The sequence below is a fragment of the Microplitis mediator genome, chromosome 6 (genome assembly GCF_029852145.1).
Source record: "Microplitis mediator isolate UGA2020A chromosome 6, iyMicMedi2.1, whole genome shotgun sequence".
NCBI lineage: Eukaryota > Metazoa > Arthropoda > Insecta > Hymenoptera > Braconidae > Microplitis > Microplitis mediator.
The window spans coordinates 22315258-22333539 of NC_079974.1; the positions used below are offsets into that span (position 1 = coordinate 22315258).

Sequence of the window (18282 nt, forward strand, 5' to 3'; positions counted from 1 at the left end):
AATTTTACAGGGTAATGTAACCTTTAAAAAAAGTACTCTCAAGTATTTCGTAGCCAGCGGACAATTTTACTTTAACGATTACCGGAAATAACTCGGAATTTTACTTGAAAAATTACCGGGGTCACACCAGAATTTTATGAGACGATTTACATTTTGAAAAATTCTAAATTTTCTTGAAATATTTAGTAATTTAACTCGGGTAATTTTTGTTGGAGTAGTTGGTAATTTTACAGGGTAATGTAACCTTTAAAAAAAGTACTCTCAAGTATTTCGTAGCCAGCGGACAATTTTACTTTAACGATTACCGGAAATAACTCGGAATTTTACTTGAAAAATTACCGGGGTCACACCAGAATTTTATGAGACGATTTACATTTTGAAAAATTCTAAATTTTCTTGAAATATTTAGTAATTTAACTCGGGTAATTTTTGTTGGAGTAGTTGGTAATTTTACAGGGTAATGTAACCTTTAAAAAAAGTACTCTCAAGTATTTCGTAGCCAGCGGACAATTTTACTTTAACAATTATCGGAAATAACTCGGAATTTTACTTGAAAAATTACCGGGGTCACACCAGAATTTTATGAGACGATTTACATTTTGAAAAATTCTAAATTTTCTTGAAATATTTAGTAATTTAACTCGGGTAATTTTTGTTAGAGTAATTGGTAATTTCACAGGGTAATGTAACCTTTAAAAAAAAGTACTCTCAAGTATTTCGTAGCCAGCGGACAATTTTACTTTAACGATTACCGGAAATAACTCGGAATTTTACTTGAAAAATTACCGGGGACACATCGGAATTTTATGAGATGATTTACATTTTGAAAAGTTCTAAATTTTCTTGAAATATTTAGTAATTTTTGTTGGAGTAGTTGGTAATTTTACAGGGTAATGTAACTTTAAAAAAAATTACTCTCAAGTATTTCGTAGCCAGCGGACAATTTTACTTTAAAAATTACCAGAAATAACTCGGAATTTCACTTGAAAAATTACCGGGGAAACATCAGAATTTTATGAGACGATTTACATTTTGAAAAGTTCTAAATTTTCTTGAAATATTTAGTAATTTTACTCCGGTAATTTTTGTTAGAGTAGTTGGTAATTTTACCGGGTAATGTAACTTTAAAAAAAAGTACTCTCAAGTATTTCGTAGTCAGCGGACAATTTTACTTTAAAAAATTACCGGAAACGCCTCGGAATTTTTCCAGGTAATTTTACTTGAAAAAAATTACCGGGGACACCTCGTAATTTTTCTTCAAAAAAATTATCTGGTAATTTTTTCTCGGGTAATTTTCCCTGGAGTATTTGGTAATTTTACGGGGTAATGTAACCTTTTAAGAAAATACTCTGAAGAATTTCGTAGTCAGTGGAAATTTTACTTTAAAAATGACCGAAAGCACCACGAAATTATCAAAAATAGACCGTAATTTTTCCAGGTAATTTTACTTTTAAAAATTACCGGAGACACTGCATAATTTTACAAGATAATTTCCTTTTAAAAAAATTATCGGGTAAACTTCCCTGGGTTAGTTCGTAATTTTACCGGGTAATGTAACCTCGGAAAAAATTACCCGAACTATCTCTTAGTTACCGGGCAATATGATAACCTAACTTCCAAATAATTATTTTTAGGTACATGTTAGCTTTGGCGTTCATCGGTAAGACAGCTTCCCTGCTGTTCTTCTTTCTCGCCTGGTGGTGTTACGTTCCCCCAGGGAGCAGGAAGATAATACCCGAGCCAGGACAGCCCATAGCAACAATTTTACCAAGCGATGGACCAAATAGTCACAATTCCGAGAATTGAACCGACCAAATTTCCCAACCGTTTGATATAAGTATCAAGATGTATAAAAATTGGAAAAACCTCTGCTGTATTATTATTTTATTTAATTTAATTTAACTTTTGTTATAAATTTTGGCTCGAAACACTGCCGTGACTGAAAATTTAATTTGTTTTCTTCATAAATTTTATTTTTACATTTTTAAAATAAATTATTATATTGTCTACTAGGATTAATTACTAAAATTAATGGATGTTGAGTATTTATTGTATTGATATTTTTAATATTTTTACTTTAAGAGTTTATTAATTAATTAATAAATAATAAAATATAGGCTAGACTAAATATATAAATATGTAAACAATTTATCACTTTAATAGTTAAATAAAAATTTTTCTGCTAATCATTTTTTAATCAAAAAATTTCCCACGGTCTCCAGCCCCAGGTTTTAATCTCAATAACCAATAAAAATATTTTTGAAAATATATATTTATTTATTTTATCAAATCGAACTCTAACAATTTAAAATCAATAGACGAACCAAAGACAAATCAAAAAAAAAAATTTTCATCTGGCGATGGGTTTTTTTTTCAATTTAAATGTCGCGCCAAGACACAGATGGTCGCTGCCGACCACAAAATTTGGAATCAGCGGCAGCGTTTCGCACTCGCGGACTGTAGGCAGCGAGTACTTGCTGGTCACCTCGACATCTGTGTAAAAAATATAGTCGACTGTGATCCACTCCCCCTGATTGGTCGTCGCCTCCATCTCGCCCCGCGGGTCCGCGTGCTGGTACACGCTGTTGAGTTTGAACGCGTGCTGCAGCGCGCCAGATGAAAAGTGCGCATACTGACCGTCTACTATCTGAACCTTCTGGTAGTCGTAAGACTCGGGGTCTACTTCATTTGTAAAGTTACCGGGGTCTCTTACTCGATGATTTCGATCTTCATTGCGGTACAGCTGTAATTTATTACCAATTGTACTGAGTATTAAATTATCAGTTGGCTAAACAGGTACAGTCGAATCGCGTTATAAGTCCGCCTGTAGGGGTGTAGGGGAATATAATTTTAAGAATTCCTGTACCCCCACTTCTGCTCAGCAGTTGAATGCTGTAAAAAACTATCAGACTTATCTTAAATTGTTGCGGGATCTTTTTTGTTGACAATTTTATTCTCTACAAATTATCATCAGTAAAGTTTTTTCAAATTCCGCATTGTTTTTTAGTTATTTTCATTTCAATGCCCAGCTTTGGAAATCGATCAGAACCACTTTTTTAAAAGCTTGAAATTAAAATGAAAATAACTAGAAAACAACGCGGAATTTGAAAAAACTTTACTGATGATAATTTGTAGGAAATAAAATTGTCTACAAAAAAGACTCTTTGATATTTTGTGATAAGTCTGATAGTTTTGCCGGAAAAGTAAAAAGATCTCGAAATTTACTATAAATTTGACTTGAAATTTAAATAACTTTTGAACAGATGGATTTATCAAAAAATGATAAGAGACCTTTTTTGCAGAGCGTTCAATTTCCTATAAGAATATGTATTAGTCAATTCGATCTATTGATTTTTTCACGAATTAAAAATACTCAAAGTTAAAAAAAAAAATTTCTCGTGTTATTTAAATGGGAAATCGAATTTTTTGATGTAAGTAAAAAAAAAAATATAGCCTTAAAATGACACACCCTAGTGTACATGATTATTTTCGTAGTCATAGAGAGGGAATGTCTTCCAAGAAATATAAGTCAGCGGACTTATAACGCGACTGTACTGTACAAGTTGATGCGGAAGTGTAATTTATAGTTACCATAATTTTTTCATCCCCATGACCGCGAAATCGTTTGGTCACGACATTAAAATGCTGACAATTGTCAGTAACAAGCAGCGATGAAGGTATCAGTGAATTTGACAAACGTCTAAATCCACTTTCGTCTAATTTATGCCCTTTGCCGACGTAATTAAATGAACCTTCTGTTATAAATTTATATACTCCAGTAAATGGTTGGAAATTAAAATCACCACAAATTATTATTGGATGATATTCAGGTCCATTTCTGCAATAAATAATAATAATAATAATAATGATAATAATTATTATTATTACACTAATAAAAAAAATACTTACGCAGTATTTCTGATAAACGCAATTCTATCTAGCTCAGCAAAGAGAATTTGAGTCTGAGCTAATCTTACGTCATTCCTCTTAGGATTATACAGCAAATGAGTAGTAGAAATAACGACCCGAGTTTCTGGGCTTTCAACTAAAGAAAACTTTACAACGACCCCGACATTGTCGCGATTGAGGATGTCCTCAAAGGTCTGGTGATACTCAACATAGACGTAGTCTTCCAGCTTGAAGAGACTCGGCCGGTACAGGAGCAGCAGACCATCTCGGGTGTCATTTGTACGTTTTTTGTATAAATAATCGAAACCCTGTTCGATAAAAGGTACTAGAAATTCTTGCAAATGATCCACTTGCATTTCTTGTATACATATCACCTATTTTATATAATTAATCACATATATACCCTGCATTAGCATGTATTTTTTTTTGCTTCATGACAACTGATCCTCAACAATTGATCCCAGACTAGATCCAACTGACAACTGATCTCCAAGTCATCAGTTTCATCAAAAGTTTCATCACTTTCATTATTATCAGTGGGGCCAGGATTTTTGCTTCAATTTAAAATCAACCAACAATGAATAATGGTGTCAAATTTTTGATATTACGGAAAAAATATTGGTCGTATAAAAAAATTTTTCAAATAAAAGTTGTAGGAAATTTAATTTTATAAAAAAAATGTCTCCGATAATTTTTTCTTAGGACTAAAAAAAAAGCCGTAATTTCAAAATTAAAATTTTCATAGTTATCAAAAATTTGAATTATTCATTATGAATCTTAATTTTGGAATTACGGTGAAAATATTGGTCGTATAAAAAAATTTTTCGAGTAAAAGTTGTAGGAAATTTAATTTTATAAAAAAAATATCTCCTATAATTTTTTCTTAGGACTAGAAAAAAAGCCGTAATTTCAAAATTAAAATTTTCATAATTATCAAAAATTTGAATTATTCATTATGATTCTTAATTTTGGAATTACGGTGAAAATATTGGCCGTATAAAAAAATCTGAAGAGACATTTTTTTTAGAAAATTAAATTTCCTACAACTTTTGTTTAAAAACTTTTCTGACAAGACCAATATTTTCGCCGTAATATCAAACATTTGAATCATTCATTTCGAAATCAAGGCGAAAATCTTGTCCCTAATTATCATCATCATCTTCAAAACCTTTATCTTCATAATTTTCGGCAGTGTTACAATTCTACTCACAACATCTCTACTCAAGGGAAAACAACTTTACTAAGCCTCAACTCTACTCACAGTTTTTTACTCAGGTTTAACTCTACTCAGTTATATCTTTACGAACTTTACTCAACTTCAACTAGATTCAGTGACAACTTTACTCAGCTACAACTCTACTCACAAAGAATTGATATTTTATCGATAGGCTAAAATATGTGAGTAGAGATGAAGCTGAGTAAAGATATAACTGAGTAGAGTTAAACCTGAGTAAAAAAAACTGTGAGTAGAGTTGAGGTTGAGTAAAGTTGTGAGTGAGTAGAATCATAACACTCTCATTTTCAACCGAATGCTAATGGGATCAGATGTCAGTGAGATCACTTGTCATGGTATAGAATTGTCGGGATCAGTTGCGGCACACAATTTTTTATCTTTTTATGAATACTTACACTAGCTTCCGATTCAATTATTTCTTTTTGAACCAGCAATTTTCTTATTCCCCAATCTAATGCATTTTTTTGATGGCTTTTGTATAAATAATAGTGAGATTCTAATAAATTTTGTGCGAGTATATTATAAGACAATATTTTAAATGAAAAATCCGTCTCTGTATTAATCGGTTCCGTTCCTGCAATAAAAAATCAAATTATTAAATTTTATTCGCACCGAAAATTACTCATGTCCTTTTTTTTTTTAAAGGAAATTCAAAAAATGAAATTTAAAATTTTTAAATTTCACCGCCACGAGGATCAATAATTAATAAAAAATATGAATAATTATTTTACCTGAAACAGATTTCCATTGCCGGTAATCTTTGTATCTCTTCTGGCTGATGCCATATCGAAATTTAAGTGGTAGTTTATTCAAATCCTTGGTAACCTCTTTGATAAATTCACTGGAAAGAGGTTCCGGTATATCTTGTGCTGGAGTACACGCACTGCCGTCCTCTAACTCAGCATCCGCGTAAGGCTCCATGTCTTTGTTGCGTTTCGACTTACAGTGTCGTCTATTTAAATTATTGTTCTCTTTTGCGTCTTCCAATAAATTATTGTTATTATTATTTATGTATTTATGACTACGACTATGACTATGATTATGATTATGATTGTGGTTGTGATTATAATTAAACGTTGAGTAGCTGAGTATTTTAACTCGAGATAAACATCTGCGTCTTCCAACAAAATGTCGCAGTGATAAATCTGTCATAAATATCTGAAAAATGACTGTCATAATTATAATCATATTTATCAAATAATTAATTGGTTAATTTAAAAATTCATTAGTGATAAGAGTTTGTTGATAAGATTGTTAATTAGATTGACAATTAATTATTAAAAAAAAAAATGGAAAAATTAAAATATTTTTATTTATTCATTTAATTAAATAATTAATTAGTAAATAAATTAGCAATTAATAAAATTAATTAATAAAAAAATTCGAAATATTGAAAAAAGTCAATTAGTGACAGATTAAAAAATTTATAAAAATATTTTTAATTACTTATTTAATTAAATAATAAAGTTTGTAATTAATTGTAATGTTGATTAGTAAATAAATTAGCAATTAATGGAAATTAATTAGAAAAATAATTCAAAGTATGAAATAAAATTCCAAATGACAGATTTAAAAATTTATAAAAATATTTTAATTTATTTACTTGATTAATTAATAATTTTAATAACAAGTTTTATAATTAATTCTAATGTCAATTTGTAAACAAATTACTAATTAATCAAATTAATTTCAAAAATTTTTATTGAATAATTAGAAGAAAAATTTTTGAATTACTGACAGATTTAAAAATGATGATCCTGAAGTTCGCAGATAATTAGTAATTTTCGGATTTTTTTATCACAAAATCAATTACAAAAAAACAAAAACTAAAAATATGCACATATAGAAAATTTAAAAAACTACAGGTGCAATTTTTTCCAATATTTTTTTTTTATGGTTTATCGTCTAAAAAAAAATCCAAAAATTATTAGAAGTCTGCTAACTTCAGTATCATTAAAAAAGAGTGCGAATGCAGCAGATATCAGACCAATTTAAAATTATAAATAAATAGAGTAAATAATTAAAAAAAAAATATTTTTGAAAAATGCACTTATTATATTTTGAATTTTTTAAATGCGCATTTTTTTCAAATTTAATTTTCCTAATTATTTACTCTATTAATCAATAATTGTAAATATTTCTAATGTCTGCTACATTCACCCTCATGATTTAAAAACTAAAAATATTTTTATTCATTCATTTAAATAAATAATGATTTAAATTAAAAATTTTATAGTTAATTTTGCTATTAATTAACAAATAAATTTAATTAAAATAAATAATTATAAAAATTATTACTAAAAAATCCAAAGTACGAAAAAAATTTTGAATTACTGGCAGATTTAAAAATATTTGAATTCACGTTTTTAGTAATTAATGATTAATAATTAATTAACTAACAAATTACCTTTGATTGTTGATATATATTTGTTGTATGAGCATACCGACATAAAAAACTAACAATTGTCAAATTATTAAATAATTTTTTCGGTATCATTTAACCCAGCGACAAATCCACTTATTATTTTTATTCTTATTATTCAAATTAATTAATAAACAAAACCCTTGACAGCTTGTTAACAATCATAATTACCAAACAAACAATAAATACTTCATTTTAATAGCACCCTTCTTATGTTTTTTTAAATTTAAATTTGAATTTCAAAATTCAAATATTCAAATTTAGGTTAGAAAATTTATTTGTTTTAATGCAAAGTCACAATTCGCATTTTTAATTATTTGTTTATTTAATCGTCTGTCAATTAGCAAATGCACCGTGTACTTAATATATTATATATATATATATATGTTAGTACATAATTTAAATATCTAATAACTGGTAATCGATTCTCGCAACAATTAAATTCATGGAAAAGAAAAAAAAGTTTTTGTGGTATGCAATAAATATATGAGTGTCGTTGAGAAGATTTAAGTTAACTGAATAAATATAAATGTATGAGTGTCATATCGTATATATTTTGTTGTAAATAATTTCTTTTGTTATAATAACAATAATGATAATAATATATATGTTTTTTTTTTATTTATTCTCAGAAATTTATTTCACATTTTTTTACCTACGGTTAAAGGTTACTATGCTTACAATTGAATAAATATATCATATATCATATATTATATATATACATATGACATATGTATAGATATATATATTTATATGGATACACAATGTGAAAATATTAAAACTCACGACGAATTGTACAGAATTTTTTTTAATCGATAAAAAAGGTCTCAGTAAATTTGAACTTTTTTAAAAAATTATTTAAATTTTTAAATTAAAGTAATTAATTATTGTAATTATAATTGTAATTAGAGTAAGCAGACAAAAAAATTTTTATTTCAAATATTTATAAGAAATTTTTTAAAATATTTTATGTAAATTAATTTTTTTTTAATTTCCAGTAATTTGATTAACGAATAATAAAATTAATTACTTGCTAATTACAGTGTAATTACTAATTAGTAATTGAATAATTAAAAAAATATCAATTTATTGACCGCATTTACATTCCTGTAGATTTTAAATGCGAGCGCGAAAAAACTTCCGTAAATTTATTTTTAAAATTCGCGGGTTTTTTTAAAAACAGAATAAAGTCCAGTACCGCAATTTAAATAAATAATTGAAAGCATAATTTTAAAATTAAAATAAAAATTTATTTACAAAGGCACTAACATTTTTTTTAATTACAAAAAAAAAACATGATATTTAATTGTACAACTTTATAAAGACACTTGATTTATTTAGCTATATATATTTAATTGTACTAGCGAATGTATGAGTAAAAATTTTCTATAAAATAATTATTTGTCTATTTTGAATTTATTCTTTGAGCCGACATCATTCGCTATCAAGGAGACTAAAAGCTGCGCCTAAACTCCAGCTTAGCTCGTGTCCGTTGAATTTTTTGTAGAGCTGCAACATAAATAATTAATCAGTCAATTAATCAATTAATTAATAATTAATAATAATAATAAGAAAAATTTACGTACATTTAATTTAGTCGTATGATCAAGACCAAATGCGTCGTGTAACAAAACATAAATGAACGTCATATCCAGGCACATAAATGGCTGATCAGTATTTGGATAATTACATATTTCAATAAGTTTTTTGTGAAATGATTGCAAAGTTATAGCGCCTCCTTTAAATGGATCTATTAGTCCTGCCTGCAACAACAAAATTTATTATCAGTGTAAATATTTTTCCAGGTCACAAGTTCTGACTGCAGTATAAATTTTCTTATGTAAGAGGAAAATTTAATTATGTAATTAAAAAATATATATATAATAATTGAACTGATAAAAATAAAAAAAATTTAATTTTTTGTTTGCAACAACTGATAAATTTTAAAAAATTTTTATTCCAAGGACAAGATTTTTAAATTGATATAAAAATTTTGTTGGAATTAAAAAACCGCGAAATTTTAAATTTGAGTAAAATTTTTACGTAACTTACAAATTTAAAATTTGAAATTTTTGTAAAAGCGGAAAAATTCAAAAAATAAATTATCGAGAATGAGCTCAAATATTTAATATTTTTTTCAAAACTAGTGTCCATCAACCCAAGGTCAAAAAAAAATTCTTAAATTCCCAGGAAACGTTTTTCGCAACAGATTGATAAAAAAATTTTGTTTCAAATAAAAAACCGCGAATTTCAAATTTTTAATTTGAGTCAAATTTTTTGGTAACTTTAAAATTTAAAATTTTATATTTTTGTAACAGTGGGAAAATAAAAAAAATAAATTATGGAGACTGAGCTCAAATATTTAATATTTTTTTCAAAACTAGTGTCCATCAGCCCAAGGCTTAAAAAAAATTCTTAAATTCCCAGGAAACGTTTTTCGCAGCTTAGATTGATATAAAAATTTTTTTTAATTAAAAGACCGCGAAATTTCAAATTTTAAGATTGAATCAAATTTTTTTGTAACTTCAAAATTTGAAATTTGAAATTTTTGTAAAAGCGGGAAAATTCAAAAAATAAATTATGGAGACTGAGCTCAAGTATCTAATATTTTTTTTAAGCCATTGTTTAAAAAATAAATAACCAGGGGCTTTTGGTCGTAAACCAGCGGTGATAAAAATAAAATTACCTCAGTAGCTCGGTCATAGTAATAGGAAACAGCATAAATATTGTGCTTAGCCAATCCCGCAGGTTTTTCATCAATGTTATCAATGTAATTCTTAACGACCTTCATGCACTCATTAACTCTAACAACAGGTCTGTCTTCTTCAGTGACAGCGCCACCCGGACCTTTGATTTTCTTGTGCGTGCCATTGACCGGTCCCTTGACCAAGTAATTCACTCCTCCGTAGCTCCAGCCGGCAGATACGATCGGATTTATGCACTCAGATCTCACCAGGACTTCTGAATCTCTGTCTATTGGATCCTGGTCCTTTTCCTTCTCCTTCTCGTTCTCCTGGTGATGACCTACCCCAGTAAGAATTCCTTTGCGCGCAGCCATCAGGCCCATGCCCAAATGACTGTAAGTGTAGAGAGTCATGTTGCGATTGAATGCGGTTATTGTGTAGTAATGTTTCGTAATTGTCTTGAGGTCTTCGTCATCCAGAGCGTAGGTCACTTGAGTTGAACCGCCGCCTAGATCTAATACTGCTGCTGTTTTGTCGAATTGGTAACTCGATAATCTCTCGGTGAGGAAGTTTACGGTGAACCAGGCGTAGATTCCTTCGTCGACGCCTTCCATTATGGAGACCGAGTTCTTGGTGGTGAGGAACCCGGACTGGCTGAAGAACTTCGTACACTCTGCTATTATATTGTCGGCCTTGTGACGGGGTAAGAGTCGCAGCCCTGCGGTGGCTTTCATACTCACGTGAGTGTTCGGCCAAGCGGACTCAGGAATTACAGCTTTTGCTTTGTCGATAAGTGTCTGGAGAGACTGGATCCCTGCTTGAGGGTCGTCTGCAAAACTACTGAGACCCGGTTTAACTTCAGCGAAGAGCTCGTGGTCCAGTACCAGGTCGCCGCTGATGATTGAGTTGTGGAAAGTGAAGGCCAGCACGCGGCTGCCGGTTGAACCCGCGTCTATTATCACAACGTACTGGAGTTTCTGGAGGTTTAGGGAACTCGCGAGATTGTCGATTGCTGTGGAGCCCAGACGCATCGGCTCCAGGTTGAAGGATATCGCGATGTAGACGAACAGGAGGATCCCCAGTGACAGAAACACTTTTTTTGGTCGCATTTTAAATAGTGTTGAGGCTGGAACTTTCTTCGCGCGCGGTGGAAGTTCATTTGTGTCTTCATTTGAAAGCTGAAAAAATTTATTTCGCAATTAATTTAAATTATTTTGTTATTTTGTCAACAGATTTCATCTCAGTCACTTGGGACTCAAATAACTGGTGAACTACTGGGTTGGGGTCAAAATTTATAAGGAACTTTTTTGTAGAGAATTAAATTTCCTAAAAATTTTTACTGATGTATTTTTTCAAAATTTTTGACAGTTTACCCAGAATTTGATTTTAAAGTCAGAGATAAAAATTTATAGATGACAAATTTTCAAATTTTTGAATCCGTAATTTAAATTTGAATTTTGGAGTTAAATATCAACGATACAGTAAAAATATATATGAGCAAATTTATAGAGAATTAAATTTCCCACAAAAAATATCTTTGTGAATTTTAACCCCCGTTAGTTTCAAGTTTTTAAAATTTGCGCTAAAATTTAAATTAAAAAATCGCGATTTTAAAAAATAATAAATTAATAATAATAATGACACTAATTAACATAAAATAATAAATTATATAACTTACACGACTATAATACATTTATGCTCATTTAATTAACAAACCTAATAATCACCTTCTATCATTTATTACTATTGTTATTATTTATAAATAATTTATTTTTACTGCCGTAAATAAAAATGATTAATTTACAAACACGTCATCATAACCTAAAGTGACAAATAAAAATAATAATAGTTGTTATTATTATTATTATTTGACATCCTAAGTGATTTTTAAACTCAGTCATAGCCACGAGTGAACGTAGCAGCAATAGAATTTTTAAATTTTAAATAAATAATAAAATTTAAAAAAACGCGCGCTCTGATTTTAAAATTGTCTGCGCATTTTTTAAATTTTACTATAAATTATATCTCTACATATACATTTTATGTATTTATCACAAAATTTAAAAATTCATAAACGTCAGTGTCATTCACACTCATGTCAAATGAAACTGAAGTTAGCCAATAATTTTTGAATTTTTATTAAAACGATAAATAAAAAAAAAAATTTTTGAAAAAATTGCACCTGTAGTTTTTTAAATTTCCTACATGTGCATTTTTTTATTTTTTTGCAATCGATTTACTGAAAAAAATACAAAAATTATTGGCTGCTAACTTCAGAATCATGTCAACGCCAACTTCAGATCATGTCACATGTCATATATATATATATATAGTATATGTTTAGATCACGTGGACATCAAACCTCAAATAAAAATGACATTTCCATAAAAATAATTAATATTTATTAATTAGTAATTAGTAATTCCCCGAGTTTTACTAAAAAACATTTTTTTTATTAATTTGAATTTTTGGTGGGAAATTTAAATTTCAACAAACTTTAAAAAATATTTTCTTAAATTTTTAATTTAAAAAATGATAATAAATAAAATAAATTTACCTGACGTCGACGTAATTCCATCGTGTTGATATTTAAATAAATATGTATATATATATATATATGTATATATGGTATATATTTATGTGCAATTGATAGCGAAAATTTGAATGAACAAATTTCCGTTACAGAAAAAATTTATATGAATAAAATAATAAATATTATTATTTATAAATATAAATAGAGTAAATATTTATAAAAAAATATATACTATATATATAGTATTTATATATATATTTGTTTGAAAAAGTTAATATTTATGTAGATGTAGACATGATGACACGAGGTCACGGGAGTAAGGATTTTACCAGATTGTATATATTTTAAAGTTGAATACTAACTTATAAGTATAGACTCGAGTATTGTTGTGTACTAGTACTAGTAGTGTGTAGTACTAGTGCAAGTAGTTGTTGTTTGAATGGTAGGGAGCTGACTAAAGCTTTAGTTAAGAAAAAAGTTTAACTAGTGTCATGATGACAATGCAGCAAATCCATACTCTGATAAGAGTTTAAAGTTCTGCAATATATATAAGTTATTTATCAGCACATTTATGTTAATTTTAAATAAATATATGTAACATACTTATACTTATTACTGTTAATTGTTATATATTTTAAAAATAGATTTTTTAAGTCTGTATTAATTTTGAATTTTAAAAAAAGCGGATAAATATATGAAATTTTTTTTTTATATAAAAATAGAATTGTTATATTATATATCAGTAAATATATGTAAATTTGTAATAAATATATGTAATAAATTTTAAAATAAATTTCTGTAAATTTTTTTGGTCGGTAATTTTAAATTTTTAAAAATTAGCGGGCAAATAAATGAATTATTTAAAAAAAAAACAATAGAATAATTATTTATATATATATTGTAAATATGTAATTTGATATCTTTATTATGATTATTATAAAATAAATAAAAAATCTTAATGATAATTATCGGCCTTGAAAATAATTTTAATTGAGATAAATTTATTTTACGCTCACGTGTTTACTTTTTTTTTATGAGTATGTTTTTTTTTTGGTACTAAAATATCTCGGCATTTAGACTCCGAAGTGACGTGACCGTGCTCTAGACCTTTTCAGTATATATATTTTTAATATTACTATGATAATTATTTGATATTAAAAAAGTTGATAAATAAATTTATAAAATGAGTAACGAGGACTTGGGTTTGATAAAAAAAGCGGTAATTCAAATTGGAGCTGGTGGGTCAGCGGGTTTTGTTGAAGTTTGTGCGATGCATCCAATGGATATTATTAAAACACGGTTGCAATTGCAAGTTAAAACTGATAAAGTTAATGCTCTATACTATACTGGTATTTTTAATTTCAAATTTTATTAGCAAACATTTTTTATTCTTAAATCTTAATTCCCCAGGGGTAAAAAAGAAAATTTAATTTTTTTTTTATTTCAAAATCAAAGCCAATTTTTCCGTCTCAAATATTTATTTATATATATGATCCTGAAGTTAGCAGATAATTAAAAATTTTTGAATTTTTTTTTCAATAATTTAATTTAAAAAAAAATAAAACTAAAAATATGCACAGGTAGAAAATTTAAAAAACTGTAGGTGCAAATTTTTTAAAATATTTTTTTTTTTGAAATTTATCGTCTTTAGAAAAATCCAAAAACTATTAGACGTCCGCTGACTTTAGTATCATATATATACATACATATATATATGTGTATATATATATATGTAAAGAAAAAAAGGATTTCTTAGTGCAAGAAATTTTTCGCACTATGAATTAAAGACAAAAATTTTCTTAGGACTGGAAAAATTTTTTCTTGATCTAAGAAAATTTTTTTCCGTTTAAAAAAATTTTATGTTTTCAATTTATAATACAAAATATATATATATGTATACATATATGTCAGCAATAAATAAATTCCCGAAAAATTGGCCTGTAGATATAAAAAAAAATCAGATTTTTTTGGCGCGCGATTTAAAAATAAAAGAAACTGATAATTAATAAATATTTTATTTAAAGGAATACGTGATTGTATGACTAAAATGTATCACAATGAAGGTCTAGGTGCATTTTGGAAAGGTATTTTACCACCAATTATTGCCGAAACTCCTAAGAGAGCACTGAAAGTAATTACTTTTAACTAAAATTAAATCAGTCAATAAATTAACTAAGTAATTAAAATTAATTTTTGTATTACAGTTTTTCACCTTCGAACAGTACAAACAGTTATTCAGCTCTGGCTCAAATTTACCTTTGCCTGTGGTAATTTAATAATTACATGAATAAATTTAAATATCATTGAAAAAAAATTTATTTAAAATATTTTTATTGATCGTAAGATTTTAGCATTAGCCGGATTCTGCGCTGGGATAACAGAAGGAATAGTAGTAAATCCTTTCGAAGTTGTCAAAGTACACATGCAGTCAAATCGTTCGCAGATGAAACATTTTCCCAGTACAATGACAGTCACTAGGAAAATCGTCCAGGAACATGGCCTGGGAGGACTAAACCGCGGGCTCTCGGCAACGGCTCTGAGAAATGGAATTTTCAACTGCTGCTACTTTGGGTTCTACCACTCGGTCAAAGGATTTATACCAGTCAACAAAGATCCTTGGATCGAATTCTTCACAAAAGTACTTGAAATTATTGACTCCAGTTTAGAAGCTTCAAAAAAATTTATTATTTATTTTTTTGACAGGTAGGATTGGGATTTACTGCTGGTACTTTGGCATCTTGTTTGAATATACCGTTCGATGTTGCTAAAAGTCGGATACAAGGACCGCAGGATGATATTAAATACAAGGGAACCTTCAAAACTTTGAAAATTGTTTACCAAAATGAAGGGTATTTACCAAATTTACCATATGTTAATTTACCACATGTTAATTTACCAAAATTAACATAATTATTAATTTTTTTAATTACAAAATTACTGGCCGCTGGGCTCGATCGCAGGACCTCCTGATTACGGGACTCACTTGTGACTACAAGACTAATTGATTATTTAAAAATTAATCCACACAATTCGTGGATTTTTTGACGGTGCCCCCGCCTCCCTTTCTGCCTCACTTTTAATTTTGAAAATTGTATGGAAATTTTATAAATTCACTGCAAAATGGACACCGCAGTCATAATTTCGTCAGAACGTAAATTTAAAAAAATTATTTGGGGTCATCAATTAGAAATTTTATAAAATTAAAAAAATAAATTTTACCGCGAAAAGTTGACATTTTGAATTCAAAATTTTGAGATCAAGATTTTGCTGAAATTTGACTCCTAATTAAAAAACCTTAAGTGTATTTTTTCTAATTACTTCCTGGCAATAATTACGTCTTTTTGTCGATTAAAATTTTTTTTAATTAGATAATTAATTAATTAATTAATTAAACTCCAATACAATTGACAGCTAGAAGTCTTAGAATATTTAAAAAAGTGAGGGAGAGACGACTAAAAAATTTCTCAATACATTTAAATTGTCAAAATTAACCTTCATAATTTTACTAAGTTAATTAACGATTAATTACTAATTAATATTTTTAGATTAACGGCATTATACAAAGGACTGGTACCTAAAATATTAAGATTGGGACCCGGAGGTGCAATAATGCTCGTGGTGTACGACTACATGCATTCCTTCCTGACATTCAAATTCCAAAGCCAATTAATTAATAAATTAGCTAATTAATTAAAGTGTTAATAATAATTATTAAAATTTATTAAACATATTTTTACCTCGAGTGATCTCTGTACATAAAAATAAATACTAAATAAAATCGTTTGTAAAAAATAATTAAATTCTAAATATCCAGTACTGAGTCCAGCCACTTTTCGAGATCTATCGACTTGGTGCTGGGCGCGCAGTTGGGTTTTGGCTCTGGAAAATAAAATAGAAGTCATCAATTCAATTGCAATTGCAGACGAAGTAATAGTTGATGATGATTTGATGAATAATCACCATTAGTCTGCTTGGGAGCCAACAAGGAAGCGACAGACGGAGTTTTCACCGGTTCCTTGAGTGACAATAGGAAGTCAAGATCTTCTTCGACGGTTTCGTTATCAATGGAGTCTATTTTCGGTGATGATTCTTTAGAATACCGTCGGCTTTCATCAGATAATTTTTCCTGACGTTCTTTGTCTTGTAACTCTTGTTCGTAAATTTTTCTCGCTTGCTCGGCGGTTGTATTAAATGAAGTCAATTGATCTTTCTGATGATAAAAAAATCTAAATGACGTACAAATTTTGGTAACAAAAAAAAAATACTTACGGTAAAATATTTATCATCGACTTCGATGGTTTGATTGAAAGGAATACAATTAAAAATAATGGACAAATTTTTGACGTCAAAAGCCAGCAAGTCGCTGAACTTGGAAGTGTCGACGGACCAGTTCCTCTCAGATTTGAACTGAAAGTACCCGCTGGTCAACGCGGTGTTGGCTAAATAATTAAAGTCGTTGGTGGATTTGATATCGGAGTCGTCCTGGTCGACGACTTCTGCAAAACTAGAGCTCGGCTGGGTCAGTGTGCTTTTCGTGACGTAATCAAACGAGTAAAAGTCATCGTCGAAGTCGTCCTCGTCGGATGAGACTCCGGTTCTCTCGAAATTCTTTAGCAAGTACGGCTTTGCTGGAGACAGCTCTGACGCTTTTGAATCTCGGTCCTTTTTTTTGTTCTTGTAATTTAATTTATCTTTTTTGCGGCGGCTGTCTCTGGTTTTTAAAATTTCTTTGTAGGTAAAAAAATATTATTTCTGATAATTTATGAGAAAATTACTAACCTGTGCTTTTGTTTGTCCATAATTTTTTAAATTTTAAATTTATTTATTAATTGTCAGGATTTTGGTGGTGAGTAATTAGAATATGACAGTTTAGGTACTAGTATATTTTTTTTTTATATAAATTTGTTTTCATACAAATGCAAAATATGTTAACACGTTTTTTTTCTGAATGTTTACATGCGTTGGAAAAAAGGTCAAGGTGGTGATGGAAATATTATTGTTACCCATGGAAACTAGAGAGGACTCGAATTCGAATCTTCCTGGTCTTATTATCGATAAAAAAAAAGTTAAAGTTCCAGAGAAACCTACAAGATGGCGGCAAGTGTTTCTTATAAAATGGCGGTCGATTATTGAATTTAAAATTGGCGGGAAAAATTGATAATTCTATTTTTTTTATGGGATTTCTATGGAATGTCTCTGGGATTTTCAGAGAAAATTTAACTGGCGATAATTCTATTTTTTCTATGGTATTTCTATGGGATGTCTCTGGAATTTCCAGCGAAAATTTAACTGGCGATAATTCTATTTTTTCTATGGTATTTCTATGGGATGTCTCTGGAATTTCCAGAGAAAATTTAACTGGCGATAATTCTAATTTTTCTATGGTATTTCTATGGGATGTCTCTGGAATTTCCAGAGAAAATTTAACTGGCGATAATTCTAATTTTTCTATGGTATTTCTATGGGATGTCTCTGGAATTTCCAGAGAAAATTTAACTGG

General features: G+C 28.6%; 5 protein-coding genes across 10 annotated transcripts in view; 2 read left to right on the plus strand and 3 right to left on the minus strand.

Annotated features, from left to right (window-relative positions):
• LOC130669244 (solute carrier organic anion transporter family member 4A1) overlaps positions 1 to 2142 on the plus strand; it is a 23374-nt gene extending 21232 nt beyond the window's left edge. For 3 of the 4 annotated variants that reach the window (XM_057472001.1, XM_057472002.1, XM_057472003.1), the window contains one exon: positions 1635 to 2141. In XM_057472001.1, the coding sequence (XP_057327984.1) occupies positions 1635 to 1806 (172 nt within the window). In that variant the 3' untranslated portion in view covers positions 1807 to 2141. Of the gene's footprint in view, positions 1 to 1634 lie in introns of all 4 variants that reach the window. The other variant, XM_057472000.1, reaches the window with a different exon arrangement.
• LOC130669246 (protein angel homolog 2-like) lies at positions 2087 to 8101 on the minus strand. Of its 2 annotated transcripts, none has more exons than XM_057472005.1 (6): positions 7551 to 8101; positions 5875 to 6312; positions 5539 to 5717; positions 3910 to 4283; positions 3592 to 3838; positions 2087 to 2743 (listed from the first exon to the last, which is right to left on the minus strand). In XM_057472005.1, the coding sequence occupies exons 1-6, from the start codon at positions 7591 to 7593 to the stop codon at positions 2351 to 2353; spliced, it is 1674 nt and encodes a 557-aa protein (XP_057327988.1). In that variant the 5' UTR covers positions 7594 to 8101; the 3' UTR covers positions 2087 to 2350. The 2 variants fall into 2 exon arrangements, with proteins under 2 accessions (XP_057327988.1, XP_057327987.1); XM_057472004.1 differs by having other exon boundaries at positions 5875 to 6301; positions 7551 to 8100.
• A 692-nt stretch (positions 8102 to 8793) lies between these two features.
• Positions 8794 to 13238, minus strand: LOC130669750 (nucleoside diphosphate phosphatase ENTPD5). 2 transcript variants are annotated; one of them, XM_057472796.1, is made up of 4 exons: positions 12807 to 13238; positions 10252 to 11427; positions 9152 to 9328; positions 8794 to 9074 (listed from the first exon to the last, which is right to left on the minus strand). In XM_057472796.1, the coding sequence occupies exons 1-4, from the start codon at positions 12825 to 12827 to the stop codon at positions 9000 to 9002; spliced, it is 1449 nt and encodes a 482-aa protein (XP_057328779.1). In that variant the 5' UTR covers positions 12828 to 13238; the 3' UTR covers positions 8794 to 8999. The 2 variants fall into 2 exon arrangements, with proteins under 2 accessions (XP_057328779.1, XP_057328780.1); XM_057472797.1 differs by lacking the exon at positions 12807 to 13238 and adding an exon at positions 11928 to 12085.
• Positions 13239 to 13782: 544 nt separating this feature from the next.
• LOC130670093 (mitochondrial 2-oxodicarboxylate carrier) lies at positions 13783 to 16560 on the plus strand. Its single transcript, XM_057473266.1, has 6 exons — positions 13783 to 14131; positions 14807 to 14913; positions 14987 to 15049; positions 15127 to 15420; positions 15486 to 15631; positions 16328 to 16560. Exons 1-6 carry the CDS (start codon positions 13966 to 13968, stop codon positions 16470 to 16472), a joined length of 921 nt encoding a protein of 306 aa, XP_057329249.1. The 5' UTR covers positions 13783 to 13965; the 3' UTR covers positions 16473 to 16560.
• On the minus strand, positions 16473 to 17774 carry LOC130670094 (uncharacterized). Its single transcript, XM_057473267.1, has 4 exons — positions 17562 to 17774; positions 17052 to 17493; positions 16743 to 16992; positions 16473 to 16661 (listed from the first exon to the last, which is right to left on the minus strand). Exons 1-4 carry the CDS (start codon positions 17579 to 17581, stop codon positions 16585 to 16587), a joined length of 789 nt encoding a protein of 262 aa, XP_057329250.1. The 5' UTR covers positions 17582 to 17774; the 3' UTR covers positions 16473 to 16584.
• Positions 17775 to 18282: the final 508 nt, after the last annotated feature.

Excerpts from the sequence above, each read along its gene's own strand:
- LOC130669246 (XM_057472004.1), bottom strand. The coding sequence starts at position 7,640 with ATGATACCGAAAAAATTATTTAATAATTTGACAATTGTTAGTTTTTTA. Across the intron at positions 6,302-7,550 it reads ATATATATCAACAATCAAAG|ATATTTATGACAGATTTATC; the intron begins GTAATTTGTTAG and ends GTCATTTTTCAG. Across the intron at positions 4,284-5,538 it reads TAATTGAATCGGAAGCTAGT|GTGATATGTATACAAGAAAT; the intron begins GTAAGTATTCAT and ends TATATAAAATAG.
- LOC130669750 (XM_057472796.1), bottom strand. The coding sequence starts at position 12,827 with ATGGAATTACGTCGACGTCAG. Across the intron at positions 9,329-10,251 it reads ACTATGACCGAGCTACTGAG|GCAGGACTAATAGATCCATT; the intron begins GTAATTTTATTT and ends TTGTTGTTGCAG. Across the intron at positions 9,075-9,151 it reads ATCATACGACTAAATTAAAT|CTCTACAAAAAATTCAACGG; the intron begins GTACGTAAATTT and ends TTTATGTTGCAG.
- LOC130670093 (XM_057473266.1), top strand. The coding sequence starts at position 13,966 with ATGAGTAACGAGGACTTGGGTTTGATAAAAAAAGCGGTAATTCAAATT. Across the intron at positions 14,914-14,986 it reads CTCCTAAGAGAGCACTGAAA|TTTTTCACCTTCGAACAGTA; the intron begins GTAATTACTTTT and ends TTTGTATTACAG. Across the intron at positions 15,632-16,327 it reads ATTGTTTACCAAAATGAAGG|ATTAACGGCATTATACAAAG; the intron begins GTATTTACCAAA and ends TAATATTTTTAG.
- LOC130670094 (XM_057473267.1), bottom strand. The coding sequence starts at position 17,581 with ATGGACAAACAAAAGCACAG. Across the intron at positions 16,993-17,051 it reads TCGATGATAAATATTTTACC|AAAGATCAATTGACTTCATT; the intron begins GTAAGTATTTTT and ends TTTTATCATCAG. Across the intron at positions 16,662-16,742 it reads GGCTCCCAAGCAGACTAATG|AGCCAAAACCCAACTGCGCG; the intron begins GTGATTATTCAT and ends TTTATTTTCCAG.